Source organism: Gavia stellata, chromosome 2, assembly GCF_030936135.1.
Source record: "Gavia stellata isolate bGavSte3 chromosome 2, bGavSte3.hap2, whole genome shotgun sequence".
NCBI classification, from domain to species: domain Eukaryota; kingdom Metazoa; phylum Chordata; class Aves; order Gaviiformes; family Gaviidae; genus Gavia; species Gavia stellata.
In genome coordinates, this window is record NC_082595.1 from 1,438,360 (window position 1) to 1,463,824 (window position 25,465).

At 39.9% G+C, this 25,465-nt stretch overlaps 1 protein-coding gene across 1 annotated transcript; it reads right to left on the bottom strand.

Annotated features, from left to right (window-relative positions):
- Positions 1-574: 574 nt before the first annotated feature.
- TP53BP2 (tumor protein p53 binding protein 2) lies at positions 575-25,156 on the bottom strand. The gene is made up of 16 exons (XM_009809546.2): positions 25,043-25,156; positions 23,162-23,241; positions 22,098-22,199; positions 19,080-19,254; positions 17,453-17,634; positions 16,893-17,057; positions 16,233-16,470; positions 14,410-14,538; positions 13,865-14,001; positions 12,592-13,081; positions 11,453-12,234; positions 9,403-9,540; positions 8,677-8,810; positions 7,494-7,660; positions 4,159-4,358; positions 575-1,402 (listed from the first exon to the last, which is right to left on the bottom strand). Exons 1-16 carry the CDS (start codon positions 25,128-25,130, stop codon positions 1,361-1,363), a joined length of 3,249 nt encoding a protein of 1,082 aa, XP_009807848.2. The 5' UTR covers positions 25,131-25,156; the 3' UTR covers positions 575-1,360.
- Between the last annotated feature and the right edge of the window lie 309 nt (positions 25,157-25,465).

Sequence of the window (25,465 nt, forward strand, 5' to 3'; positions counted from 1 at the left end):
TAAATATCTTTAAGAAAAGATTTGATTGCCATTACAGAATCACCAAGGTTGGAAAAGACCTGTAAGATCATCAAGTCCAACCATCAACCCAACCCCACCATGTCCACTAAACCATGTCCCACAGTGCTACATCCACACGTTCCTTGAACACCTCCAGGGATGGTGACTCCACCACCTCCCTGGGCAGCTTATTCCAGCGTCTCACCACTCTCTCAGTAAAGAAATTTTTCCTAATATCCAGTCTAAACCTCCCCTGGCGCAACTTGAGGCCATTTCCTCTTGTCCTAAAAAGTGTTCATTATCAAATGATTATTCCTGAATAGATAGATATAAAGGATAATTCCATAGGAAAGGCTTTATTTAGAAAATACTTGTACCAAGTTTTTTTTTTCTTAACTACATCCCTTAGCTTTTAAGGTTAACAAAGGTTATATGCAACTAACAGATTCAGCTTAATTTTAAATGCAGAAATACTGTCTCGAACAAACTGGGAAGAAAGGGTTCAATTAAATATAGAAAGTAGTTGAATGTTAGCGTAATGTAGAACAGCACTGTGTCTTACTGTTGACATTTTCAGATGGTCTAATAAAAACCCCCAGAGTTAAAGGTTAAGAGGAGACAAGTTTAATGGTATCACAGTCAAGTAAAAACAAGTTGTCAAGCACTACAGAAAGTTTCTATACTTAGTTTTCAAAGTACAAAATACAATAAATACATGAGGCTTTCTGTAAAAAGAGGAATCTAAAACTACATTGTCTGTTATAGCACATAGTATTTTGAATACATGGAATTCCTAAGATGCTACAGGATTTTTAAAAGTTATTGCTTAGTGGATTGGTCATGTGGTTGTCACTGTTCAGATGCACTTCGGTTTAGCTTCTTTAACAAATGTTCTGCTTCCAGCAATAAGCATTGGGGTGCTGTGCACGTACTTTATTTTAATTTCTCCCATCTGGAAAAAGCCCCGGGATAAATTTGGACAAAGCCAAGTTGCCTGTTTCATGATGATTCCTTCAATGGTAAATTGAAAAGGTCCTTGTATTTAATGCAGAAAAATGTGAAATTCTTTCCTGCCATGTTTGAAGAAATCAGAGTGGGTACTTGAACATAATGGCTTGCTTAGACCAGAGGCAGCAGAATTTCATTTGCTTGTAAGCATTATTTCATCTTGTAGAATGCCCTCATCCATTTGCTAATGCATCAATCCTTCATTTGTTTTCAAAGCACATTCTTCATAGCTTTCAAATTACATTGTCATTGAAATAAGTCTCATGATATTGGAACCAACACAAAATGAATTTTTTTTTTTGTTGTAAGTCATCCATGATTAGTACTTCAAGAATCTGGCTTCTGTACTATTTCATGCCAAGCTTCTTTGTCTAGGTTTAATCCTTGGATACAGCTGAGGGTAAAATAGAAATGAGATTTAAAATTTTAGTGCTTTAAAAGGTTAAAGAAAAAAAAAGAAAAACCTCTCTTTGGTGTTACAATTCTAACGTAATCTCTAGTAGCAAAAGCATGGTTATAAAAAACGCCCAGAGCATTAAGAAATACAAATTTAGCGTTCTTAGTCAAGCTTAAAAAATTACTACCCATGTCAGTACAAAAGGAAGGCATTGAAAAGCATATAATTCAGTACCTTGAGCACCCTCCACCCAGATGGGTGGGCTAGGAAAAGCATGTGGCTTTGTAAGTCAAGAGACTTTTGTGTTCCGTGAACTATAGGATTTTTCCCTGGTTTGTAAATGGAAATAGAGAGGTATTAAAGTCTCTTTTGCTTTCTATCTCTCAATGCCTATCAGCCTTTATGGATCTATAGCTTTGGGCAAGCTGGAAACATCTGGCTGCATAAGGACTGTAGAAGTGTAGGAGCTGTGCTTTAGTTAGTGGACAGTGGGTGGCCAGTTAAATTAATTTAACCGCCCAGCAGTAAATCAGTAGCTGCCACCCTGCGGCCCTTGAGCTATGTGCTGTTCACACATCCTGGCTATGCACTCAGAGGTACAGAGTTTGCCTCAGCTCCAGGGTGACGATTGATGGGACACGGCTCGACACAGCACGCAGCAGTGCCGAAATGCTTGGGAAGCTCTTGGCTCCCACTTGCAAAGGGCTTTGGGAACAGCTACTGTTCTGCAAAGCATGGCTACTGCCATCTAAAAATAGAAGGACACTTCATACAATTAGGAAAGATTAATCAATCCTCCATGCTTTAAATGGCAATGCATGTCTACATTACATCCTGGGTGTTTTTAGCTAAAGTTCTCCTTAAAGATGCCCTCTTCTCTCTTCAACCAGACTCTGGCTTTCCTCTTTTTCACAGCCAGCTAAAGATTAAGAGAAGACCAACAATTTCACCCACAAGGTTTGTCTCAGCCTGCTATGATTTCACCACTAGCAGAGATGAAGTCAGTCAGTTACAGCAGCATAACACCTGATAGTGTTCAAAAGATTTCATTTGGTATTAAGAAGTCAGTATTTTGACAGTATTATCTTATTTGCATTCAATTTTAGAGCTCTCACACAGCCTAGGGAGCTAGTGAGTCACTAAGAAGGATAGAGTACTGATGCAGATAATTTCAGCCTTGTTTTTATTCAGTGCACCTAACTGCAAAAGGATAAAGCAGCTGTGATAAAAATACAACTTAATCTAAGAATATATTAAACTACCAAACATGTTCCTCTGTGCTGAACATCTCAGCCTAGATTTCAGCTGCTGTATTAAGAGTTCAGTAATTGCTTTTGAGAATAACCACAGAATACTTCGGTAGCAGTACTAGCACAACTGAACAGGCACAAGAGTGTAACAGTTAATACCGGGCTTGGGTAGTTTTCCCCGAAGGTTCTGTTCAGATTGAGTTGTGCTTAGAAGGATGAGTTTTGATTCCCAGTCTAAGCTGTGTTGCCTTGTGCTTTTTATTACAGCAGCACAGATGCTCCTCATGTTCTTGCAAACCTGTGCTCGGGCTGAGTGCGCAAGCTTATGAAGTAGCAGCACATGCACAATTCACCCTGGGGCAGGGAGAAAAAACCAAAACTGCCATTTCTGACCTTATTGTTTTGGGCTGACGGCTGTGCTCCATCTAGAAATGTTTACATTGGGTGAGGAAAAAACTGAGCAGAAGTACTATGTTAGGGAGAATTTTACAGTACATTGTGGGTAGGCCTGACCTGAAGTGATACAGAAATGAAAACTTACTTTGCATTAGATACAGTCGCTCTGCAAAATCTAACTAATTTAAGAGTAAGGATTATCTGCATAAGGAAGGAGGTTCAGCCTCTTTCAAGCATCATACATCAATCAGCTAAAACTCACAGTTAATCTTTAGCATTGGCAGAACCTCTTATCTCCAACAGGACAACTGGATACGTAGAAAAAAGCTTAATGGAATTTTTATACATGTGTCCATCTGCTATAGTTTTCTAGCAACTCAACCATGAGGAGAAATATGGAGACGTAACTGAAAATACCTATTATTTGTATACAGTTCTTTTTAATAAAAGAGGTAGTACAGAAGGTGATGAGGAAAGGAGAGGCCATTAATTTAAGGCCTTTGATGTATGATTAAATATTAAAGAGCATAGGAAAAAACAAAGATCTGCCTTTATTTGGCAACCTGATCTCTTTTTCAACACTAGGAAAAACGATAACCATAGAACTTTGCAGTGTTTGTCTTAAAACTCTCTGTGAAACCATCTGGGATCACAAGGTGCACTGTGTACACCAGGACAGGGAAGGACTCATGACTCATTCTTCATACAAGTTTCAGTTCTTAAGGCCCTTTGTGCCAGTCTATCACTTTCTAAAAGAGGGGAAACCCAGTTCTGTTCACATGCTCAAGAGAACTTTATGCACGTCATGTTCAGATAAAAGCGCTTTTTTCTCTAAGGTGGTGAGACAAGGTTAGTATTAGAATCTGATATGTATAGCAGGGTGTTGATACATGTTGTTCTTTTATGGACCCATTAATATGATCTGTGTAAGGTACCTAAACAGAGGGTGTTAACCCACTCTGCCAAGGTATTCAACTCCCCAAATGAATAAATGGAGAACTTCAACTCCTTCCTCTTGACTTCTGAAATTGCACCTAACCTAGATGCATGAGAATAAAGCTGTGTCTACTCCACGTAATGGGGTGGGTGGAAATATCAAGGACTCACCCCTAGCAGGTTGCGGGGAACATAGCCTTCCTTGTCATTCAGCCGTGCCCACCACCACTCAATTTCATCTTCATCTTCCCGGCGGAGGATTGTCATGCAGTCTCCCTCTTTCATTGAGAGCTCATCATCATTCTGAGCCTCATAATCCCAGAGTCCATAAATTACTCCTTTGTTCATTATTCCCATTTTCTCCTGGACTCCTGCGACATTAAAAACACAGAGTAGCTCAATACAAAAGTAAAAAAAAAAAACCACCACAAACCAACCAAACAAAAACAAACAGTTGTAAAGACTGCTGTACTCTTACTGGACACCAGTCCAGGAAAAAAAAAATAAATCTCAATTTCTATCACACTTAGCACCTTGTTGTCATCAGCCCACTGAAAGTCTATCCTGGAAGAGGTGGCATTGGGAAGTCAGCTCTTGCGCACAGCAGACAGATTCCTTCCTTACATGAGGTAAATGGGGAGAGGAGCACTGATTGATAAAAGGTGGTATTTTCATGCTAGTGTTCACACTTCCTACACCTAATTGATGAGCGAGAAACACTTGTTCGTAATCTTAGTTCATCAGTAATCTCCTGTCAAAGGGAGACAGCAATACCTGCTTATGTTGACCACCATTGCCATTTTGCTGCTTGAAGTGTCATTTGCCACCTGGGTCGTTTCATTTCAGAACTTTAAAACAAGTTGCATCTCAGACCTATATCCAAAAGATTTCTCTGCTACCTGCCAGCTGCTTTCAGTTAACTCAAACACTTATCTCAGCAGTTCTTAATTTCTGCCACTATTTTAACTTTCTTTTTTTTTTTTTTTTTTTTTTTTTTTTTTTAAAAACACTGACTCAAGAAACACAATTCTGTTAAATTGCTTCTCAGCCAAGGTGTTTTGGAGTATATGCAGACATCTTGCAGATGTTACTTAGAACTTGCTTATTTTATAGCTGTAGCCAAAGATGAAATACCATTCTTTCTGTACAACTTCCTCAGCTTCTAAGCAGCAAGCCAGAAAAGGTATCAACTGTTATACAAGCTTTCTATTAGGTAATTGTTCCATTTTAAAATACTGACTCCTACGGGGTTTTTTTGTTTGGTTTCAGTATTGCCAGGAGCAAAGAGCACGCTGCATGTAGTATTGCAAAACTTGTAATTTCCCTTTCCATCTCTTAGCTATTACAACCTATTGTATAGGGCTCTTACCTACACCTGCTTAAGGAAGCATCTGCACAAATCAAGTTCTTTATTTCTGCATGCCAGCTCATCATGTAAAATTAAATTACTTCCACTGCATGCTTAGTTCTGCTCAGAGAAACTCTTCCCTTGCTTTGCATCTGGTATAATTCAAGGTTTGGCAAAAGCTGTGCTCTGCACCCACGTGGAAGGCAAGACTGAGCACTGAACATGAAAGCAGACAAAGAGATTCACACAGTGAATTCACACAGTGGATCTGGTCTTCTAAAAAAGTGTTAACGGTCACACCAGGGTGGCAGCGCAAACATGTTTTTAGAGACAGCACGGGCATTAAAACTTCGAAAGTGAAAAAAATGACATACTTAAACAGCATCAGACTTGTCATTTAATCAATGCTAAAGGAGTAGTGGTTCTATTTAAACCTACCTGTACTTGTTGATGATATTCAATATTGTGTATCCTTTACAACAAAAAGGGATTAGGTGAATCAATGAATTACACCAAGGTTTCTCACCTACAGATGAGTTTAGAGGGCCAAGTTTTAATGTGGTATATCTGTTCTGGAAACAGACAGATACACATCCCCAAATTTCTTTTGCAGCAAGAAACAGATTTAGCAAGACATTCATTCATTGGCTATAACTATAGGCAACCAGAAACAGTCTTAGCAATAGGATTAATTCCTAATGGAATAATACGGAAATTTGATAGCTGAACAGCCAACGTATCCAGAGATACCTTAGTTTCAGCAGTTTCAATTTGGAAAAGCTGGCAATAAGCCAAAGCCTTTCAGTCCTTTCAGGACCCATTGAAAAATAGAACACACCAAGAAAAATCCCAAATCCAACAAAAACCAGAGTATCAAGCGAGATCACCAGATGGTGGGTCCAAAAAACCCCACAAACAAAAAGAATGTGCTTCTTCATGCTGTATATAATAAAGCCATGGATCTCCTTCCTACAGGATCTTGTGGGCTGTTTACCTGAATTTAAGGATTAGACAAATTCCTGAAAGAAATCCCTTAAAACTTATTCAACACAAAGATACCATCTCTTAACTCACATCAGAGTTAAAACCAGTAGGAAATATTGGACAAGTATTATTATTTTTAATCTAGTTCTACAATCTTCCTTGGGCATTTGCTGTTGATGACCACCATTGGAGTCTGGATATAAAACTAAATGGAATTTTGCTTAGCCCACGGATTTGGATGCTAGTTAAATAGGCTTCCTCCCTTCATAGGGAAAAACTATATATTTGGCACCAAGAGATACAGTTTTCAAGCTTAGTGAGAACAGCTGGACAGACTGTTTTGAAATATGCTGGCTGAGCAGCTTACAGAAACTCAGATCTTGCATGTTCCACAAAACCAGAAAGGCTGTATTACAGCTTTTTACACTGCATTACACTGCTATTACTCTAACCTTTAACAGACAGATGACACGCTAGCTGGTAGGTGCCTAGGGGACAAGAATTACATACAAAACATACAGGAAAGTAATTTAAAACTTCATTGACTAATACTCATCACACCCTAGGGGGAATTCATTCTCTCCATTAAAAGATAGTTCCCCTGTAGTCTTACTATTTGGATAAAATCTAAATTTAATATGGGATTTCTTTTTAAATGCAAGAGAAGAAAAAGGACGAAAGATGAAGTCAAATTCAGTGCTTACTAACCTCCATTAAGGCAGAAACTTGGCAATACCTTTCTTGGTTCTGCAGTGCATTATTAGGAAATACTCATTTAAAGACACCAGGTAGCAGATAGGAACTGCCTACTGAGATATCCACACTGCTTCGGTTTTTATGTAAAAAAAAAAAAATACTTATGCGGTAAGATTCACCTAATCGTCACCTCACACTAATGTATTTGTCAATGTATGCGCTTAACTAATTTCAAGTTTTTTAATTTAGGAAACCTTTTGCTACTCAGATCTTCTCTATAGGTTGAATATTACGACGTTAGTCTCGATGGACCTCATTCTGTGACAAGAAGCTGGGTCTTTCCTCTCTCTTTCCAAGAGGAACCCGAGGCACGGGCACACAACCTAAGTGTGCAACTCACCCCTCCTCATCCAAAAAGATACTAAAAAGCACCAGGTGAGTCCCTAGCACGCTCCAGAACCGAGTTGTCATCACTTACCGTACAAGAACTGGGAGCACTGTGTGTAGCCTTCTTCCATTTCCTCACACTTGTCCGCAGCCGTCTGCATGTCACTGTAGGTCATAGCAAATACAGCTGCACCTGACTCCACCAGGAACTTGCACACCTGCACATTATTGCAAGATGCTGCACAGTGTAATGGGGTCCTGAAAGCCAAGAAGAAAAAGACGACACATTATTTTGATTGCTGATAGCAGTTCTTACAGACTCCTAGGGGCAAACCACTTTCATGCGTGACCTCCAGCAATCAGTACTGCATCGCTGAGGGCTTCCCACCAGAAGCACTTAACCCAGGATGTCAAGAGCAATCGCTTTTCACAGGTAACTGGAGTTACCAAGAGCTGCTTGAGCCCTAAAGCTGGGTTTCCGTATGGATCTCTAGTTATGCTACCTTTTTATAACCTGTTAACATTTTAAGAACATTCATTAAGACAATAAAATTTATAAACAAATCCATATTAAAAAACCACCCAGAAATCCTCCTGACATCATGCCTCTTACCACCTAATTACTTCAAGGCCTGACTTGGCGACAACTGCAGATAATTGGGACAACTACTGAGGCTGAGGGACAACAAGCATCTTTATTCAGTCTTGAGCCTCAGGCACTTTTGTTACAGGCAGAAATAATAGTAAAATCACTGCCCCCTCCCCTAGCCTTTCATAAATAAGCTCCCTAGCTACCTTAAGAAGGATTTGTAACCCATTATCAGTTACAAGCCTAGGTTGTGGTTTTCTGCTTTGTTTTGTTTTCAAGTTGTCCAAGTATTGGACAAAGAACGGAGGAGAGTTTGCAGAGCTAGATACTGCCGAGAGCACGTATAAGCTACAGGCTGTCTTACAGAGAGGACATTGGGAATTTCAGCAAACAGCTCATTATGCATAAACTGCCTTCAATATCTCAAAGAAAGAGAGCAATTTCCTGACAACTGTATCCACCCTACTGGGCCTCAGACACACTTTTTTCATATAGGGAATATTAATATAATCTGTTTTCTCCTCTGTGCATTCTCATGTGAGGTCCCCCAGAGAACTGCTGTTGCTCTACTGTGGAAAAGTCGTTGCCAGGTCTGTAGGAGCAAACTGAGGGACCTGTAGCAGCCCCCAAGCTGCAGCTCTCTTGAGGAGAGCATCTGTAGGGTACCACTTAAAGAAAGCCTTACCATCCATCACTATCTGCAGCGTTCACGTTCACACCAAATTGCACCAGGAACTTGACAATTTCCGTGTGTCCGGCACACACGGCGTTGTGCAGTGCAGTAATCCCTTCATCGTTGGGCATGCTAGGATCTTCAACCTATTCAGCCAGAAAAGGAGCCATTCACATTCTGGTGAACACTTTTTTCCACATATAAAAATGAGCTGTCTTACTCTGAAATACGATTTTAAGCCATATTTCTATGAAGGACATGAGCAACAGGCAGAAAACTACAGCAGTAACCAATCTCACAAGATGACTCACATATAAGCTCACAGCCTCCTTTTAATAGGGAGAACCTAAAGTGGTTCAGAGAAATAGTATCTTGATAACTTAGTAAAAGCATTTATAACAAATTTCTGATATTTGCCTATTTAGCTGTAAGCAAAATTCATGTGGATTTTGCTTATCAAATTACCTGATAACATGCCAGATAGGGGATGGAACACTACATAAGAAATGAGGAAAAAGTTGTCCTGCAAATTTATAGTCTTCATGCTAAATACCCAGTGTGGTTTTAACACACTTAAAATCAGCCTCCAAGTTGCCATGTCCTGTTAAGACTTACCATCTCCCCAAGGGCAGATCTAGGCTATGCACTATTATTTTAGCTTCCCCAGCCCAGAAAAGCTGCGACTTCTCAGTTTGAACCAGGATTGCTATTCCTTCTCTTACGAGTTAGGATTCGTACCTCGTAAATTATTCTCTGCACGAGGTCAAACTCTCCCTCCAAAGATGAATCCAGAAGCAACGCGAGGGGATTGAATTTCACTCTCATTCCATGCCCAATTCTCTCAGAGCCAGTTTTACGCAAGTTCGTCCTCTTCCCCTGTGAAAAGGTAACACAAGTTACAGGCATTTTATTCCTGGGAAGAACAAGAATACAGAATTGCTTATTTGGGAATGACAGCAGAACTGCCTTAAACGGTCATTGTTTAATATGAAATTTAGACTATTTTCTACCAACTCTCTGACACATTATGAATACAGTAGGTTAGGCATGTTATGAAAGATCTCTGCCTTTATCTCTAGACAAGGTCACTATTCAACTCAAATACAGAAGTCACCTTGATCAAACACATCAACAAAATAATAAAACTCCCAAATCCCTGAAGGTCAGGAGAAAAATGCAATTTTTTTATTTATTCAGATTATACCATTATTACTTGGTTTGTTTAACAGCTATATTATAGCATTAGCTCAAAGCTGTTACACAACCCAAGTAGTATACTCCATGAAGTACACTACTTTTTAAGCACTGATGTTAAGTTCCTAACATTTTCCCAAGTTTAACAGAGGTTAACAGGAACAGAAACAGTTATGGAAAATGGGTTTGGAAAGAATATAGAACCAAATGTAGAAACGCTTTAGATGCTCCCAGCGATACTGGAAACCAAGTATTTCTATAGCCGAGTTTGTGCTCTTTCCTTTAGAGAACGTGCATGCATTAGCTCAGCACTCTCCCCAGCTGGCTGTGCAGCAGCAATAAAACACTATTCATAGGGGTATGTAAATTTCTGACAGATGTCCAGGCAAAGATGAATAGAAATGACTCATGGTTTGCAAGAGCATGGGAAGATAAGATATATAAGAAGAGATTCCCAGAAAATACTCTTTTGTCTGTTGATTTATACATAATCTCAAAAGTACAGGCTTTTTAAAGAAAGAGCCTGTCAGCACAACCCAAGTATTTAAATATGAAATCAAGAAGTTGGGCTGGTTTCTTCTCATCATCACAGATTTATTACAAAACCAAACAGAAACGAGTTCTTACAACTTAGGAAATCCTACCACTCAAGTTTCCTTGTTAAAGGGAGCAAGGATGAAGTCTTAAAAGCATGAAAACATGCAATGACTATTCCACGCAGAAATTACAAGACTAAAAAGCACATTTCAAGCTTTTAACTCCTCTGCACTGAAATGATGGAGAGAAAAAAACCACTTTCATGTATCAAGTTATTAACATTCTCTTCACGATAAGTTTTAAAAGAAACTCTTCAAGGAACTGAAAGCAGTAAGCATTTCTGTTCTACAACAGTGACATAACACCATACCATACGCAGAGATACAAACTTTCAAAACAAACAAGATGGTAAAATGCTGCCTACCCTTAAGCCCAAAAGAGACTCCATTTTGATGCAACTTGAGACCTGACTGATGTTAAATCAGGTTCCAAAGAAAAATTCAGAAAACATTTCAGCAGAAGCGCAAGCAGTTGATGTCTACAAATGAGTTTTTAAAACAGAAACTAAAGAAATCTGTTTCTCCATGTTTTTCAAGCAAGGCACTTTCAGATAAACAAATGCAATCCAGGATTAAGATAGTTTCCATCTCATATCAGCAATAGTGGGAAATGCTTGTGAAATCTGTTATCTGTGCCTCAAAAAAAGAACTTTAATTTCTCTTAAGAAGGAAGTATAGTATGGATGTAGTAGGCAGACTTCTATAAGGAATGTTCTTTACAGCCCAGAAGAGTTTTATTATTTGTGTATCAAATTCCATTTGAACCTTTTCATCATGTCCTTAATTCTACAGACAGAGACTTTTCATTACCATCGTTCACTCTGGAGAGAAGAGCATCACACACAGAGAACAGACATCCACAAAGAGACTTCTAGCCTATTTGTGTGACTGTTCTCCCACATCTGCTTAAGCTCTACAATACAATGCACAGGATTTATGGCAGAGCTTGAGATGACTTATTGACAGGGCACCCAAGTTGTAGGCTAACTAATACTTACAGGAGGCAAGGAAAACTGTCCAGTAACTTCAGGAGGCCTCATATTAAATGAGTCCTCTCCCAAACTCTCTGGTTCCCCTGATGGGTAGGGAGGTGGTGGGTATGGAGGATATTCTTCCATGTATACCTCCAGTGGCAGCGAAGCTTCTAGGCTTGGTTCTTCCATTTTCAGTTGCGTGACTTCATCACCATCTGATACTCCCTCAGGTACAGTGTCCAAAGCTACGGGGGGAAGAACAGCTTCACTCTGATCTGCTGGTGTGTTTTCTGCTTCCTCAGCAATGGCCGGTTCTGGCATAGAAGCAGCTGTTTCTTTTTCCGATTCTGCACTTAGATATGGATTTGGGATTTCTGCTGGGCTTTCAGGACTGGCAGCTGATGCCGTCTGTTTGGAGGGATGTGATGGAGCTGAGATGGTCTCCATTGCAGCCAGAGTGGTCCTCTGATACAATAGCTTCTGAATATTGGGGCCATTAGGTCCTTCTGGCTCAGTAATGGAGCTACGTTTCTTCAGTGGTCTGGGTGCATTGGACAGCTTTTTCCGTAGTGCTTCCAGATCAGCGTCACTCTGGTTGCGGTATGGATTGGATAAGAAAGGCAGCAATTTGGTGGGGCTAAGGGGACGTGGTATTCGCTCTGTTTCATGATTCTCATGAGCGGAGGCTGTTGTTTCCATCTCAGGCTCTGGACTGCCTGGCTTGCCTTGGAGGTTCGAGTAGACGTTCTCTGTCTGCGGCAGCTGGTTCTGTACACCAGCTCCTGCCATCACAGGCTTGCCATACACTGCAGTTCAGAGAGGGATGGGGAAAAAAACAACTGTGAATATTTGATCAAAAAACCTAAAAAGAACATGCAGCTCAATTCACCTACCTAGGGCAAAGAAGCAGAACAATATGATCAACTGAACAGAATTAATCTGGTAACCAGGTTTACCGTTGGTTATCTTGCAAACGCAAGACAGATATTCTGCGCTTTTTGTTAACGCTGATAAACAGCATGTAAGATCCACCTAAGTTTCTTACAGCTGCACTAACCTGCTTAATGTCCCTGAGGAACAGCTTTGTACCCACAGACCAGGTGGAAAGTACATCTATCTGAGGTTTATGAGGACAGAAGAGAGGTAGAGAAGCACATGCTTACTGCTTGGGAAGTGCGGTCCTCTGGTCTGTGCCCTTGTCAAAGCACTCTGCACTGCCTGCTGGAAGTTCTTCCCAGGAGTCTGCTGTTGCGTGTACATGCTATAAATTGAACTTGCAGCCACAGTTTGAGGCTTTCGAAATGGTGGGAGTGAAGTCTCTTTGGACGGCTGAGGGGTAAAAGGTCTCACGGCTGCTGCTGGGGGACTCTCCTGTTTGGAGGAGGGAAGAATTTGGTCCTGGCTAGAGGGAGGACCTGCAGAAGGTACAGAAATTCTTTGCTGTATCTGCTGAGAAGGATGGGAAGGTTGCTGTGCCACTGGTTTTTGTTTGTTCCCCATAGTTACAATAGGCAAAGGCAGCTTCTGCAGGTTTCCATCCAGCTTAGTATCAGAAGGCTGCAGATGACTGGCTTGACCAAAGTAAGGCAAGTTTATCTGTTTTGGTTTAGTGGGGACAGGCGGTGGTACCTTCGTTACGTTTTTATTGGCTGTCTGAAAGACACAAAAAAAGTTAATTAAGATAAAACAGCAAAACACATTTTAGGAGTTCTGCTGTGAATAAAAAGATCCTCAAAGTATGACACAGTATCTAGCATTTCTACTGTTGCTGCAATACTGTTTACAACATCATTGGAAACATGAAGCAACTTCTTGAAACGTTTTACCATTATAGTTGTTTATACTTTGAACCCATACTCTAATTCTTTCTGCAGCAGCTATGTTTAAAACGTGAAGCAATGGCAGGCCACAGTAATTTCTCTAGAGGTATCAGAGGCACTTAGTAGCATCTGTAGGCAAGAAGCTTGTTTTCCAATGGAGCACTTGTCATCCTCAGTTCTTTTATGTTACTTCACCCCTACCTGATCAAACCATGCCCTTGTGCCAAGATTTAGGTGGGAAGTCTTGCTGCAATCAAACATCTGAAGGACACTGCTGCATTAAACAGTGAAACAAGTGCGTAAATGGTTTTAAAAAACCCATGCAAATGCCTCTCTGCATATAATCTTTGGGAAAAAAGTATACGCATACACACTAGTACAAGTAACACAGTCATTTTTTGTATTCCTTCAAAATGTAGATTTTCATCACAGTGACTGCAGGGAACGATTTTGAGTTACCAACTGCCATTAAAAGCCTAAAAGACTTTTTTCCTTAGAAGTAGTCTTTTAAAAGAAGACCTATGTACTTTTCAAAGAGCTTTCTGACAGCAATATTTGAAAAGCTGTGTAGCAAACCCTGTCAGATGGAATGCAGTAGTTCAAGTTTCCTGCATACCTGTGCTTCTCGCAGGAGATCTTCGCTGCTCTGGTTCTTTCTCAGCGTGCCAAGCCCAGCAGACTGGTCCACAGAATCAAACATCGAGAACGGACGCACTTTCTTCTCTTTGTCTCGTAAAAACGTTTCTCCTTCAGCTGTTGTCAGAGAGAGAGGAAGGCTTTTAAAAGGGAATTGTATCCTACAATTGTAGGAATGAGTCCTGTTTTGTGCAATATTCAAGACAGTGTATGCAAGGGATGCTTTTTGTATCCATCCCACCCCTGTGCTAAGGACCCGAGGGCCTGCCAAATGCTGTATCTTGCAAATTGAACAGGAGCATATATGAAGGCATTAGTATCTACACCACCTGAAAAGAGGTGTGTTTTTTTTTTAAAAAAAAAAATCCCTGCAACACCATACTAAAGCTTACATGGCAATGTTCTTTGACTTTTATTTTGTGCTCTCAAATGAATTCTACATATTTACTGAAGCATTTAGAAGAGAGAGATCTCATTAACTAGATTCTCCATATTTTGAGATTAGCCAAGCACATAAGAACATACCTTGTCCTTCACTAGTCACAATTCCTTTTCCTGAAGTCAAGGCTGATCCTTGACTAATATGATTGTCTGCATTTGAACTACTCCAGTCAGTGGCAGATTGGGAAGGTTTTGCACTGGGGACCACAGAACCTAGGAGAGAACAAGTGGAACAGATTAAGCTAAAATTATGTTTTTATTGACTTATTACAGGTAGGTATTTTGTAAGAGTCAGGTCTCATATCCAGGTTAATTGTTACAAATCCTATCACTTTAGGTTTTCATTCATTTGTTTGTTTAAATAAGAGAACACAAAACCAAGCTCAGAAACAACTATCAAAGCAGCAGCAAAACTATTTGTCCTAGCACGTGTCTGCACTTAACCGGCATTCAGACAAGAAACTTCTAGATTGGCTTCTTTCCAGTTAGTAAGAAACTTCCCTTCGATACTTACAGTAAATTAAAAGTGACAGGATGATAAGAAGGGATGAGAAAGACATATTGTGCATTAAAAGAAAAACATGATGCATTAATGCAGAAATAGATCCTGCCAGTGATACCCAAAACAGCAGAAAGATCATCTGTATATTCAATGGGCATATAGGCGGTTCATTAAAGCTGATCTTCACATTTTCTGCAGTAGACATCCAGCCTGCTTCAAAAATAGCTAAGACAATGCTCCCAACTTGCTGTTAGTTTAAATATTTCACCAAATTCTCTCTGTTAAATTCTAAATTAGCTATTAAAGTAAGTGTTATTGAGTTCAAATAGTAATGATAACAGTTTCATCCTGGTGAAGTATCAGATACTATCTCTCTAGGACAGCAGTTGTTTTGCCCAAATACTAAAAAAATTAGGAGTGATGTTTTAGTTCAAATAGCACACCACCACACATTTCTATAGCAAACATTCAAATTTTGTATGGACCAGAACTAAAATTCCACTCCAGTAATTTTAGCATCTACAAATCAGATAAAATGAAACAGTTCCCCATTCTCCGGTATAGCAAGAGACATGTGGACCGGTTTTGTGCCATGGCTACTTTATTAATATCTGCCAGAACTGGAGATGGAGGGAGGGAGATAAAAAATAAACCGAACTTCGACAAGCTCAGCCTCCATTTTTTTTTCCTTTTTGGGAAGATCAGAGTTTCTCTTATCTCCCAGCTGAAAAGTGAGCCTTCTCCTCCCAAGATAACACAGAAGAGATATTTGCAAGCCTCCAGGTTCTCCAGGCTTCTATTCTCATAGAAGAAAGCCACAGAGGGAAGCCAGACAAATCTTCACCAACACTCCAAAAGGCCAAGCTTCACGTCAGGCATTGGACTTGCATCTCTCCATATTCCTACACCATCAACATGTCAGCAAGTTTACTGCTATTTCTGTGCTACAGTCAGCTGCCTCCTTTATAATATTTCTTGTAATGTTGGTTAATCCTTTACAAGTGTTCATTTCCAAAATTCATGATCAGAAAACTTGGCTTTGCTAGTTTTTAAGTCCAGGCACCAGGTTGTTACCATGTATGCCCTAAAACTGCTTCTAGAAACTCAAACGCACACTGTTGTATAGTTTTTAGGAGTATTTAAAACAAATAAGACACTAGTTTACAGAAAAATCCTTCTACGTTCTAAGCTGTAAAACAACTCAAATTGCTCACTAAGACGACTAAATTTGTAACACATTGAATCGTATAAACTCAGTGCTTATAAAATATATTCACTGAGGCAGGAAAATTGCAAGTAGTAAGACTGACATCTCAAATAATACTTTGCTTAAAAAAAATGACAGAGCTGGTAGCTAAGAAAACAAAACATTCGTGGAAAAGACATATTAATCGTAAGCTATTACCTGCAGGAGCTTTAGCTTGTGAACTGCTCCCAGCTCTCATGTTGGGCAGAGTTTGTGTTTTTAGTGGACCATCAGGTACCTGCAAAGCTTGTGTGCCATCTGAAAATGCTGGTTTCACCAAAAGTTCAGGTCTGGAAGCAATACGTGGCATAGTAGAGGACTGGATATAAGGACCTACTGCTGCCACTCGACTTGGAGCAGAAGCCACTGGCTGGGGTAAACTACCATCTGAAGAAACCTTGGGGAAAAAAGATAAGAAGAAAATTTAAAGAATGTTATGCTGCAGTATCCATCCACCCAGAGTTTGAAACAGAAGTGAAAAAAGGATAAAACAAGTAGAAAATTATATTCCAGTATTAAAAATGCCTTTTTAAAAAAGCTTCAAGAGATACAAACATGAAGCAGTAATAGCAAAAAAAAACCCCAACAAAATCCTAAAAAACCCATCCACGACAGCATAAGAAGAGTTCTTGTCTGTAAAGAATAAGTAGGTTAACACCAATGTACCATGAAAAGTACTTTAATAATACAAGACTTCCACCATGTATGGATAAATACAAGTCCAGCATCTGAGCAGCCCTCCCCACAAGCAAGTTTTTACTTCAGACTATGGGCCGCAAACGAAAGTAATTTTTTTGTTATTAAATATCCCGCACTTACTGGTACATTCTCTTTCTGTTGCAGAGCTGCCTTTTTCTTCCACAGGCGCTCTCGCAGCTCATTAACACGCTTATCCATGACTGCCACCTCCGAGTTGCGTTTGTTCAAACACTCCCTCTGTTGCTGCAGCTTGGCATTCTGCTCCTGGTTCAGTTTGTTCCTCAACTGAATAAATTCACAAAGCAGGGGGGAGGGGGCGGGGAGGAGGGCAAAACAACAAAAATCAAAACAAATTAACTTTCAGGATGGGGGACAGGAAACAGTTACAAAGAGAAAAGCCTTCTAAAAAGTCAAGTCACACTGGCAAACTCGGATTATTTTCTCCGGAGAAAATGTTGGTTCGTCTCCAAATTTTGCAGAAAGGAAAGGTGTATACAGTGTCAGCTCCTTCCCCTGTTTACCTTGAACCCAGTACAACTAACCCTCCATCCTCCGCACGCAGGCAGCCACGCAGCTCTCTCAAGAACAGGAGCAACGGGATTTCTTTCCGACGAGGCAAGAAACAACCCGACCAACTTTTAGCCCTTAGAGTTGTGGTTCACATTCCGGCTTTGCATTACCTGCAGCTCCTTGTACAGGCGGTCCAGCTCAGCTACAGCCGACTGGTTGTCATGGTAACCATCAATTCGGCCGTTCTTCAGCATCTCCAGTTGCCTGGTGAGTTCCTCTACCTTTGACACCGCCAGCACCAGCTCGCGCTGCTTTTGCTGGAACAGGCTGTTCATCTGTTCAATCTCCTCCACTGGAGAGGACGAGAAAGCACAATAGCTGCCCTGAGAAAGAGCTGAGCGTGGGCTGCTTCCAAGGAGGCGGTTAAGGGGACAGAGAGCGCCCGGCCAGCCTCCGGAGCACTGCTGCACAGAGGCTGCGGCCGGCTGCCGCGAAGTCACTGTCCTTGTCAAACCAGCTCTTCCTCGAAGCATTTGTAAAAGCAAAACGCACTGGCAAGATTATGTAAATTCAGTCTACTTAGAGCACTAATGGGGAGGGGAAAAAGAACATTTTTTACTCTCTGAAGTATGGAAACAAACAAAACCACATTACCCAGCTGAATTTCATCTGTAGAAGCCTAAATTTGCTTAATGCTGACCTCCGCAGGAAGACACTTGCTCAACCACAAGGCATATTTATGATACTTAAAACTCTGAATTGAGGTCATAGGAACTCAATGACAAAACACTCCAGCTGTTACCTTAAACAAAGACTCAGAAGAGTTTTTAGGGTCTATTACAAATGGCTGTCATCAGCTGCTCCCGCTGCCAGAACAGTCGCATTACAGAACAAAGTTTAAGGAATCAGTAAGAGTTCAAGCAAGTACCAAACCAGGCCTACTGGGGAGGGTGCGGGGAAACAGATAGATGCACTCCAAGATCTTTTATTACTCTACCATACTTCTATTCCTTTAAACCAATGTTTACTTTGTGCAACAGAATCCAAACAGAAAATGCCTTCTCCCCATAGAAAAAACACTTTTGCTTTATCTGTAAAGCACCATGCTTCCTAATAAAACAATATATTTACATTTTGCCTTAATAAACCAATATATTTTCATTTGAGTCCAGCTGGAACTGATAAGTTCTGTACAATATGCATAGAGGGAGGATGAAAAGGTATGCAGAAGAATGTGTGTTGATATGAAGTCTGAAATAAATATTTAATGTTGCATCAACATGCTGAACTGGAAGCACCCAACTAGTACTGTAGCAAGCCAGACACTAGACGGATTTCTCTAATTAAAAAGAAAATACTCATCCACTTCAGTCATTAAGTTACATCTTGCATAAGAGGCAACATGGGTATCATGCCAAGCTTTGTTTTAGGCTAAGAAGAAAACAACACTCTGAATGTGTGGGATATTAACATCAAGGATGGAAAAAATTACTGTGGTACGTAAAGGTATTAAAGTAAGGAAAAAACCTACACTGTAATTAAAGAGCAGTATATGCCAGGCTCAAAATACAGGGTGCCTTTATGGGATATTTTAAAATACAGTAAGAAAATATATTTTGTTCTAGGTCATTCAGGAGTTTTCTTGGTAAATACAAGATACGAAATTGTTAAGATTAACATTTCCTGGAACACTGCAAATACCTCCTCTGAATCACTGAAATAACCAGAAAATTTCAGAGTTCCAAGAACAGCCCTTCATGAAAAATCACAGGCTGCTTTCCCCAAGCAGCAACTCACCTAATTTCCCATTGCTGAGTCTCTTTTGCTCCACATGGCCTTTCAGTGCTCTCACTTTCTTAAGCTTGGCTTCCTGATTTTCAGCAATTTCCTTTAATCGCTTTAGTTTTTCCTGTTCAGCAGCTTGCTGTTGCTGTCGCTGATCTTGCTGTTTCAGGAACTTCAGACGCTGTTCCTGCAGTCAAGACAAGGATATTTTTTTATTTTTTTTTTTTTAAATTAACTTGTGGTAAGGTACTGACAGAAAGAGTCTTAAAACTTAAAAACAATCACCACAGCAGCTCAGATCAGCTTTAGCCCAGTATCCTGACTTCCCAGAGTCTCAGGCGAAGTCTGAGAGAACAGAGCAAGCATGTGTCTATACTGTCCCAATGCAATCCTCCAGGTACAACCATTCTGTGGTACAAGAACCTACTGAAACACAGGTGGTATCCATGTCTAACAGCCCTTGGTAAATTATTCTTTCACGAAATTGCTCAAAATTTGAAGCCTAAGAAAAATGTTAGCATTCACGTTCCATGACATTTGCCAATTTCATTTAATCACTGCTTGGCTCTTGAGTTGCAAGAGCTAATGATTATTTCCTCTCTACCTTCTCCATGCTGCTTGTACTTTACACATGTCTATCATATGTCACATTTTAAACAACTATAAGTCATGCTAGAGAATATCAGACGTTCTTTATACGGAAGGTATTCCATAAATCATTGATCATTTTCATTGCTCTTTGTACTTTTACTGGTTCTGCTAGAAACTCCTTGAGATGGAGAAATCACTGCACACCAAAGCTCTGAAAATTTGCCATTTCCTGGTAACGATCACCACTATCATAAGACAGGAAAATTCAAGGCATGGGAAAACCTTCACCCATTTATACAACAGACGTCATCTCAGTGGAGAGGATCCTTTCGCCTCTCCAAGAGTAAAATGGTGCACTATCAGTTTCTATATACAGATGTCTATAGTTTAGAGCAAAAAGAAACCACCAGATCACCTATAGAGACTTCCTTTAAGTCACTGGCCATTACACATGGCTTCCAGTACTGGAGATAATAGGTTGTTCCAATGGTAGAACTATTAAGACATTCTCAAGCACCCACTAACAGCCAAGACTACTACTGCTTACTAACATTAGAACTCAACACTTCCTCAAAAAAAAAAACCAACAACAACAAAAAACCCACAAAACCAAAACAGACAGAAAAAAACCCCACACAAATCAATCACCAGTCATATTTAGAAACAGAGACTCTTGTGTACTTTGAATAAAAAGGGAAGAGCAAAAGAGTGAGCTTGCCTTCCGGAGAAAGCCAGGCAGCACCTGCAGCGTATGCACGCGTTTAGAGTCAAACCCACACAGGAAAGTGTCAAAAAATAGACATTACAGCTCATGTCTAAAAAGAAAGTGTATTTTTCCCCCTCAGAATCTATTTTTAATATTGCATCTGATTTCAGAAGGCAGGAAGGAGGCGATGCAAAGCCTCTCTTTGGAACAAACCTGCTTTCCTAGATGAGCTTTCAGAGAGGCAACGTTAAATAAAAAATTCTCCCATGGGACACTCACAAGGCTACTCTTCTGCAAACCACAGGCAGCAGACACCTACCTGATGGGTCGCTATCCAGACTTAAACTCATAATTTTATTTTTTTAAAAATCTTGTACGATTCCATTTATAATAAATATATATAATGTTCCTAATTCTAGTTTGAGATAGGTAGATACATATACAGAGAGATATATATAGTGACTACAGTGTTATTGCTATTTATAAGACCAAGATCTGTTACCATCACCTGTGAGTGAAACAGCCAGAAGTTATGGAAGTTTAGGCTTCTCTTCTATATGAAACACTCATCTCTCTGTTGGAACCAAGATGACGGCAACATTCTACCTTACCAAAGTAATCTGGGCAGAATAGGTATTAACTGCGCTGCTAAAGTTCAAGTGAAAACTCTAATCACTTAGCTGATTGACTGATTTCTTACATTTATATTTGCATCTTCTTCATGCCAGTTCTTACCATAAAAGAGAAATGAAGTTGTATTGGCTATTTTGACAGGCCATAGTACCGCTTTTGCAGGTGCTTCAGAACCATTAGAAAGCCTTAGTTTGAAGCAGTCCCCTGAGATATGCTTATTGAAAGTCAAGGGAACCAAACAAGATGCTAAACATGGGGGCAGGGGGGAAAGCAGAACTCAGCTATCTCAAAAGGAGAGTGAGACAGGGCTTCTAACAGAGGAAGAGTAGCAAGAGAAAAGCCCCAGAGCAGCCTTCTTCCCCTGTAGAGCACATTCGGAAAGGCATGGAAACTCATCCATCCAGACAGCCGAGCGCTCTTCAGGATGAGCTCACATTTAACAATTCTGTGCCAAAAGCAGCATTTTCCGTTTTATTTCCAAGAGTAGTGTGTAACAACAACACTTAAGTCAAATATGAAATCCATGCCACCGTTCTGCAGATACATTCAGAGTATATTTTCCCCTAAACAATTCAGGAGTACCCTATGTACTTTCATTAGCTTTTCTGTTATCGTTCAGCAAGCATTTTATAAATCACTCTCCTAGTTACTTTTATCACATACATGCCATCTTTTCCAGACAGCTGCCCCAGGAAATGAGCACATTGAACTTTATCAGGAGAAAGCAAGATATCATTACAGGACAGCATTATATCCAGAGACAAAAGCGTTGTTCAGTGATCAAACCGGTGAATGGCTGGTCACCATGTGGAACACAAATAGGGCTGGCAGAGCCACCAGGATGAATGACAATATATTAATGTTATATGCTCTATCCTTTTAGCAAGCGATACGGTCACTTCTATCACTGGCATTATTTTAATGTTTTACTACTGGATATTTGTGTAGGTTGACTTTCAAATTTAAAAAGAGGGAGCCAAAGAAAGGGAGTCCTCTGTTTATAAGAGATGAAAAAAACCCCAATCCCCAACCCTCCCTCCACCTCATGTGACTCTTGCTACCCTTGTTCCTGGCTGTAAACAATCTTATTCCAAACTCACCTTATTAGCCAGCATTTGCTGTTGAGCCTCAATTTGTTGCTGCTGGCGTGATGCCATTTCCTGAAGTTCAGCCAGTGTCATATCCATCCTTGGAGCACTGACCTGGACAAAGAAAATCCAGAACATGCTAAGTCTAGAATTTTTAATTTGGTTAGCATACAACTCAATAGAGCTACTTCAGAAAAGTATGATAAAAGTCTTTAAACAATAATAATAACAACTGAGTATCCAATAAAATAATTAGAAAGAAATGGCTTATTTCCATGGTAAAAGAATAAGTACTTGTAAGCTCATACACATCCGGAGCCCAATCCAGCAACACACATAAGCTGACATCTCTTGAAACATTAATATTTCTAGCAAAATTCCAGCAGTTTTTTAAAGAGGCGTTTCAGAGCCCTTTATAATTAAAGCTCAGCATGAATCAGCTTTGACTGACTGAGCCCAGAATGCTCAGCACACAGCAGGATGGATCTGTGGTCGTAGGTGTATCGTTGCAACTCAAAGCGCTTCAATGTAAGTTGAAGAAAATGGAAAGTTTAAATATGGGGGGGAACCCACCACCCTCAAAGACAGCACTATTATTATATTAGTTATCTGTTCACATGTTTCCTGAATCTAGATTCAATCTTATAACCATAATTTTATTCTTGCTCCAGAAGATATATGACAGACAATGGATTCAATGCTGAAACACTAACTGGTCTCAACTTGAAATCTGGAACTAAGGGATCTCTGACACAAAACTGAGTGAGAAAATAATCAATGAACTGAAGGAAAATGAGAGAAAATTTTGGATGGGAGTAGAGAAGGGGAAGTATGCTGAATTTGCTGCTCTGAGATCACCTGTACACCCACAGATATGACAGCCAATGGGTATCAGAGACATCTTAAAAACTGAAAGCAAGGGTGATAATTGTTAGAGGCCTTGCATCTATTTTAGAGCAGTCATTAGCAATCTCTCCAAAATAGTCTCTTAGTTTCCAGGAAAGGATTTGCACCGGTATCTCAAAGGAAGGGAAGCCTCCATTTTCATTATACTGGCCATTGCATCAAGCACTTACTCCATTCTCTATTCTTCGATCACCAGGCACCTTCACACCATTTCTTTTTAAGGCTGGATCTTGAGACCTTTGTCCAGTCCCTAGATAGAAATACAGGAATAGTCAAAGATGGCAAAGTATTTTAGGATTTTTCTTATCCCTTTAGACAGCACTCAATACAAAAGGAGGAAGTACAATCATTTTGGTTTAGAATCTGAACACCTGATCTTCCCATGTGCTTACCACTAGGATAAACTTAACTGATGAGAAAAGACATTTTATGAAGAGGTTGCTGTTCGATGTCAACATTTATTTTAAAATATAGGACTGTTTAAAAACAGACAAATAAAAAAAGCTTAACCAACAGTACACTATTTCAGTATTTCTGCCATGGTCAACAGGCAGTTGGCCCCTAGAAAGTCTGCATTACAGATTCATAGTCACAAAAATGTGTTCTCCTCTGCAAATGACACAAAAAATAACTGGTTAATTCATAGAGAGGCATTTGGACCTCCGTCTTAAAATCAACATTTAGATATTCTGGTGTGCCTTTGTCAACTGTCTCTCAGAGAATACGAATAACAATAGTTAAAGGTTAGTCACCTATCATGAAAGATGCACCGTTTAATCTACAGCTGATTATTTGCACATAATAAAGTTTAAAAGCACAATTTTTTTTCTTCCTTGCAGTCACTGTGACAGTAAAGATGCTACTTAACTAGAATCCTACTTTAAGACTTCCATTAAATTATGTACCAACGGTGTTCAGATGCCAAATACCAAGCTCACTCATTTCCCAGTAGGACATATATGTACTACAGGATGAAGCTATGTCTGTTAGCTTCTTGCCCATTTGATACCTATTTCAAGAGTATATTCCTGCCAGACCAACTGCAGACCTCCTAACCATTCATTTGCTCTTCCTTAAATGTACTGCTTAGCAATGCTGTGGCCAATAAAATGGCAATAATCCTTATATTACGAGCACCCTGGACTTGAAAAATTACATTCTGACAATTAAACTGCACTGTGAGGTCCCTAGTAGATAGATATGGCACAGCTCTAACTTTTCATGTATTCATTCTATCTTCATTACACATTTCAAACATCAAGGTACATTTAGCCATTTCAGAATACGCTGGATGCAATGTCACTTAACACCAATGCAGTATTTCCAATACTGAGGAAGATTACACCAAGGATGAAAACAGAAAAAGGGGAGGAAGGAGAATTCAATAGAAAGATTTAAAGGTAAAAGTCTTCAGGATTCTACTGAAAAGATTAATATAGGATGCACAGAAAAACCTTGAAAAACAAGAAGTCATTTTCTTTATAGGTTTCACATTTAGATTGACAATGCACGGATATTACATTCTCAGAGAACTTGACTAGGCAGTTCATTTAATGCTATTCCTGAAACTAATATGAATGTGTATATTGTGGTAGAAACATCCAAGAACTCTATCTTTTGCCAAGTACGTTAAGTTTATCGCCCTGGTAAAGTATTATCTGGGTGAAACATCCTAAGCCCAAATAATAAATTACATTACTGGACAACAGTTTGGTTTTACAAGAAGAGATTATCACAGATCTCTAAGCTGTGGCTAATAAATTTAACACAGGACATGCCTGGATGCTTTGGTGATGACCAGCTCTAGAAAACCTGCAGAAGTTTTGATTAATGTCCCCAGATCTGGCAAGGGAGTATGAAGTATTTACTAAAATGAACAAGTTTTCTGTTACTAGCATTCTCTATTCATAAGAAAATAATGGTCAGACCAAAGAGGGCTGCAACACCATACTGACTACCAACATTAATAAATAACATATGCAAGCTGTTCCCTTAACCTTGAGAAATTAAGTGAAACTTAGACAAATAAACCAGCTGAGATCAACACCTACCTGCTTCCCGGCACGGAGAGCGTTCATGCCGAAGAAAGAAACGAACCTCACTTCGCTGCATCCCAAAGCGCTGCAAAATATCCAGCATCCGTTCATTATCAGCTACGGGACGTTCTGAAAAGGTAAAAAGTCAGTTGACTATTAGATCCCTACGTAGCCTGGGCACATACCAAAACAAAACAAAAATATCTGTCCATCATCTTGCACTTGAACACCTCTTAATTACCCAGGTGCAGCGCGTGCACCTAACCCTTGCCCTCACCCAAGGCATTTCTCTGTTCCCTTAGGAAGGCACTGTACCACTCCTTGCTTCTGAAATGAAACCACCACCTCTGAAAAGCAGATACAGCCCTTTAAAAGTCCGCCCCCGAATGCACAAGCTGAGGCACCGTTGCAGCCCAAGGGGAAGCAAACAGGCAATTT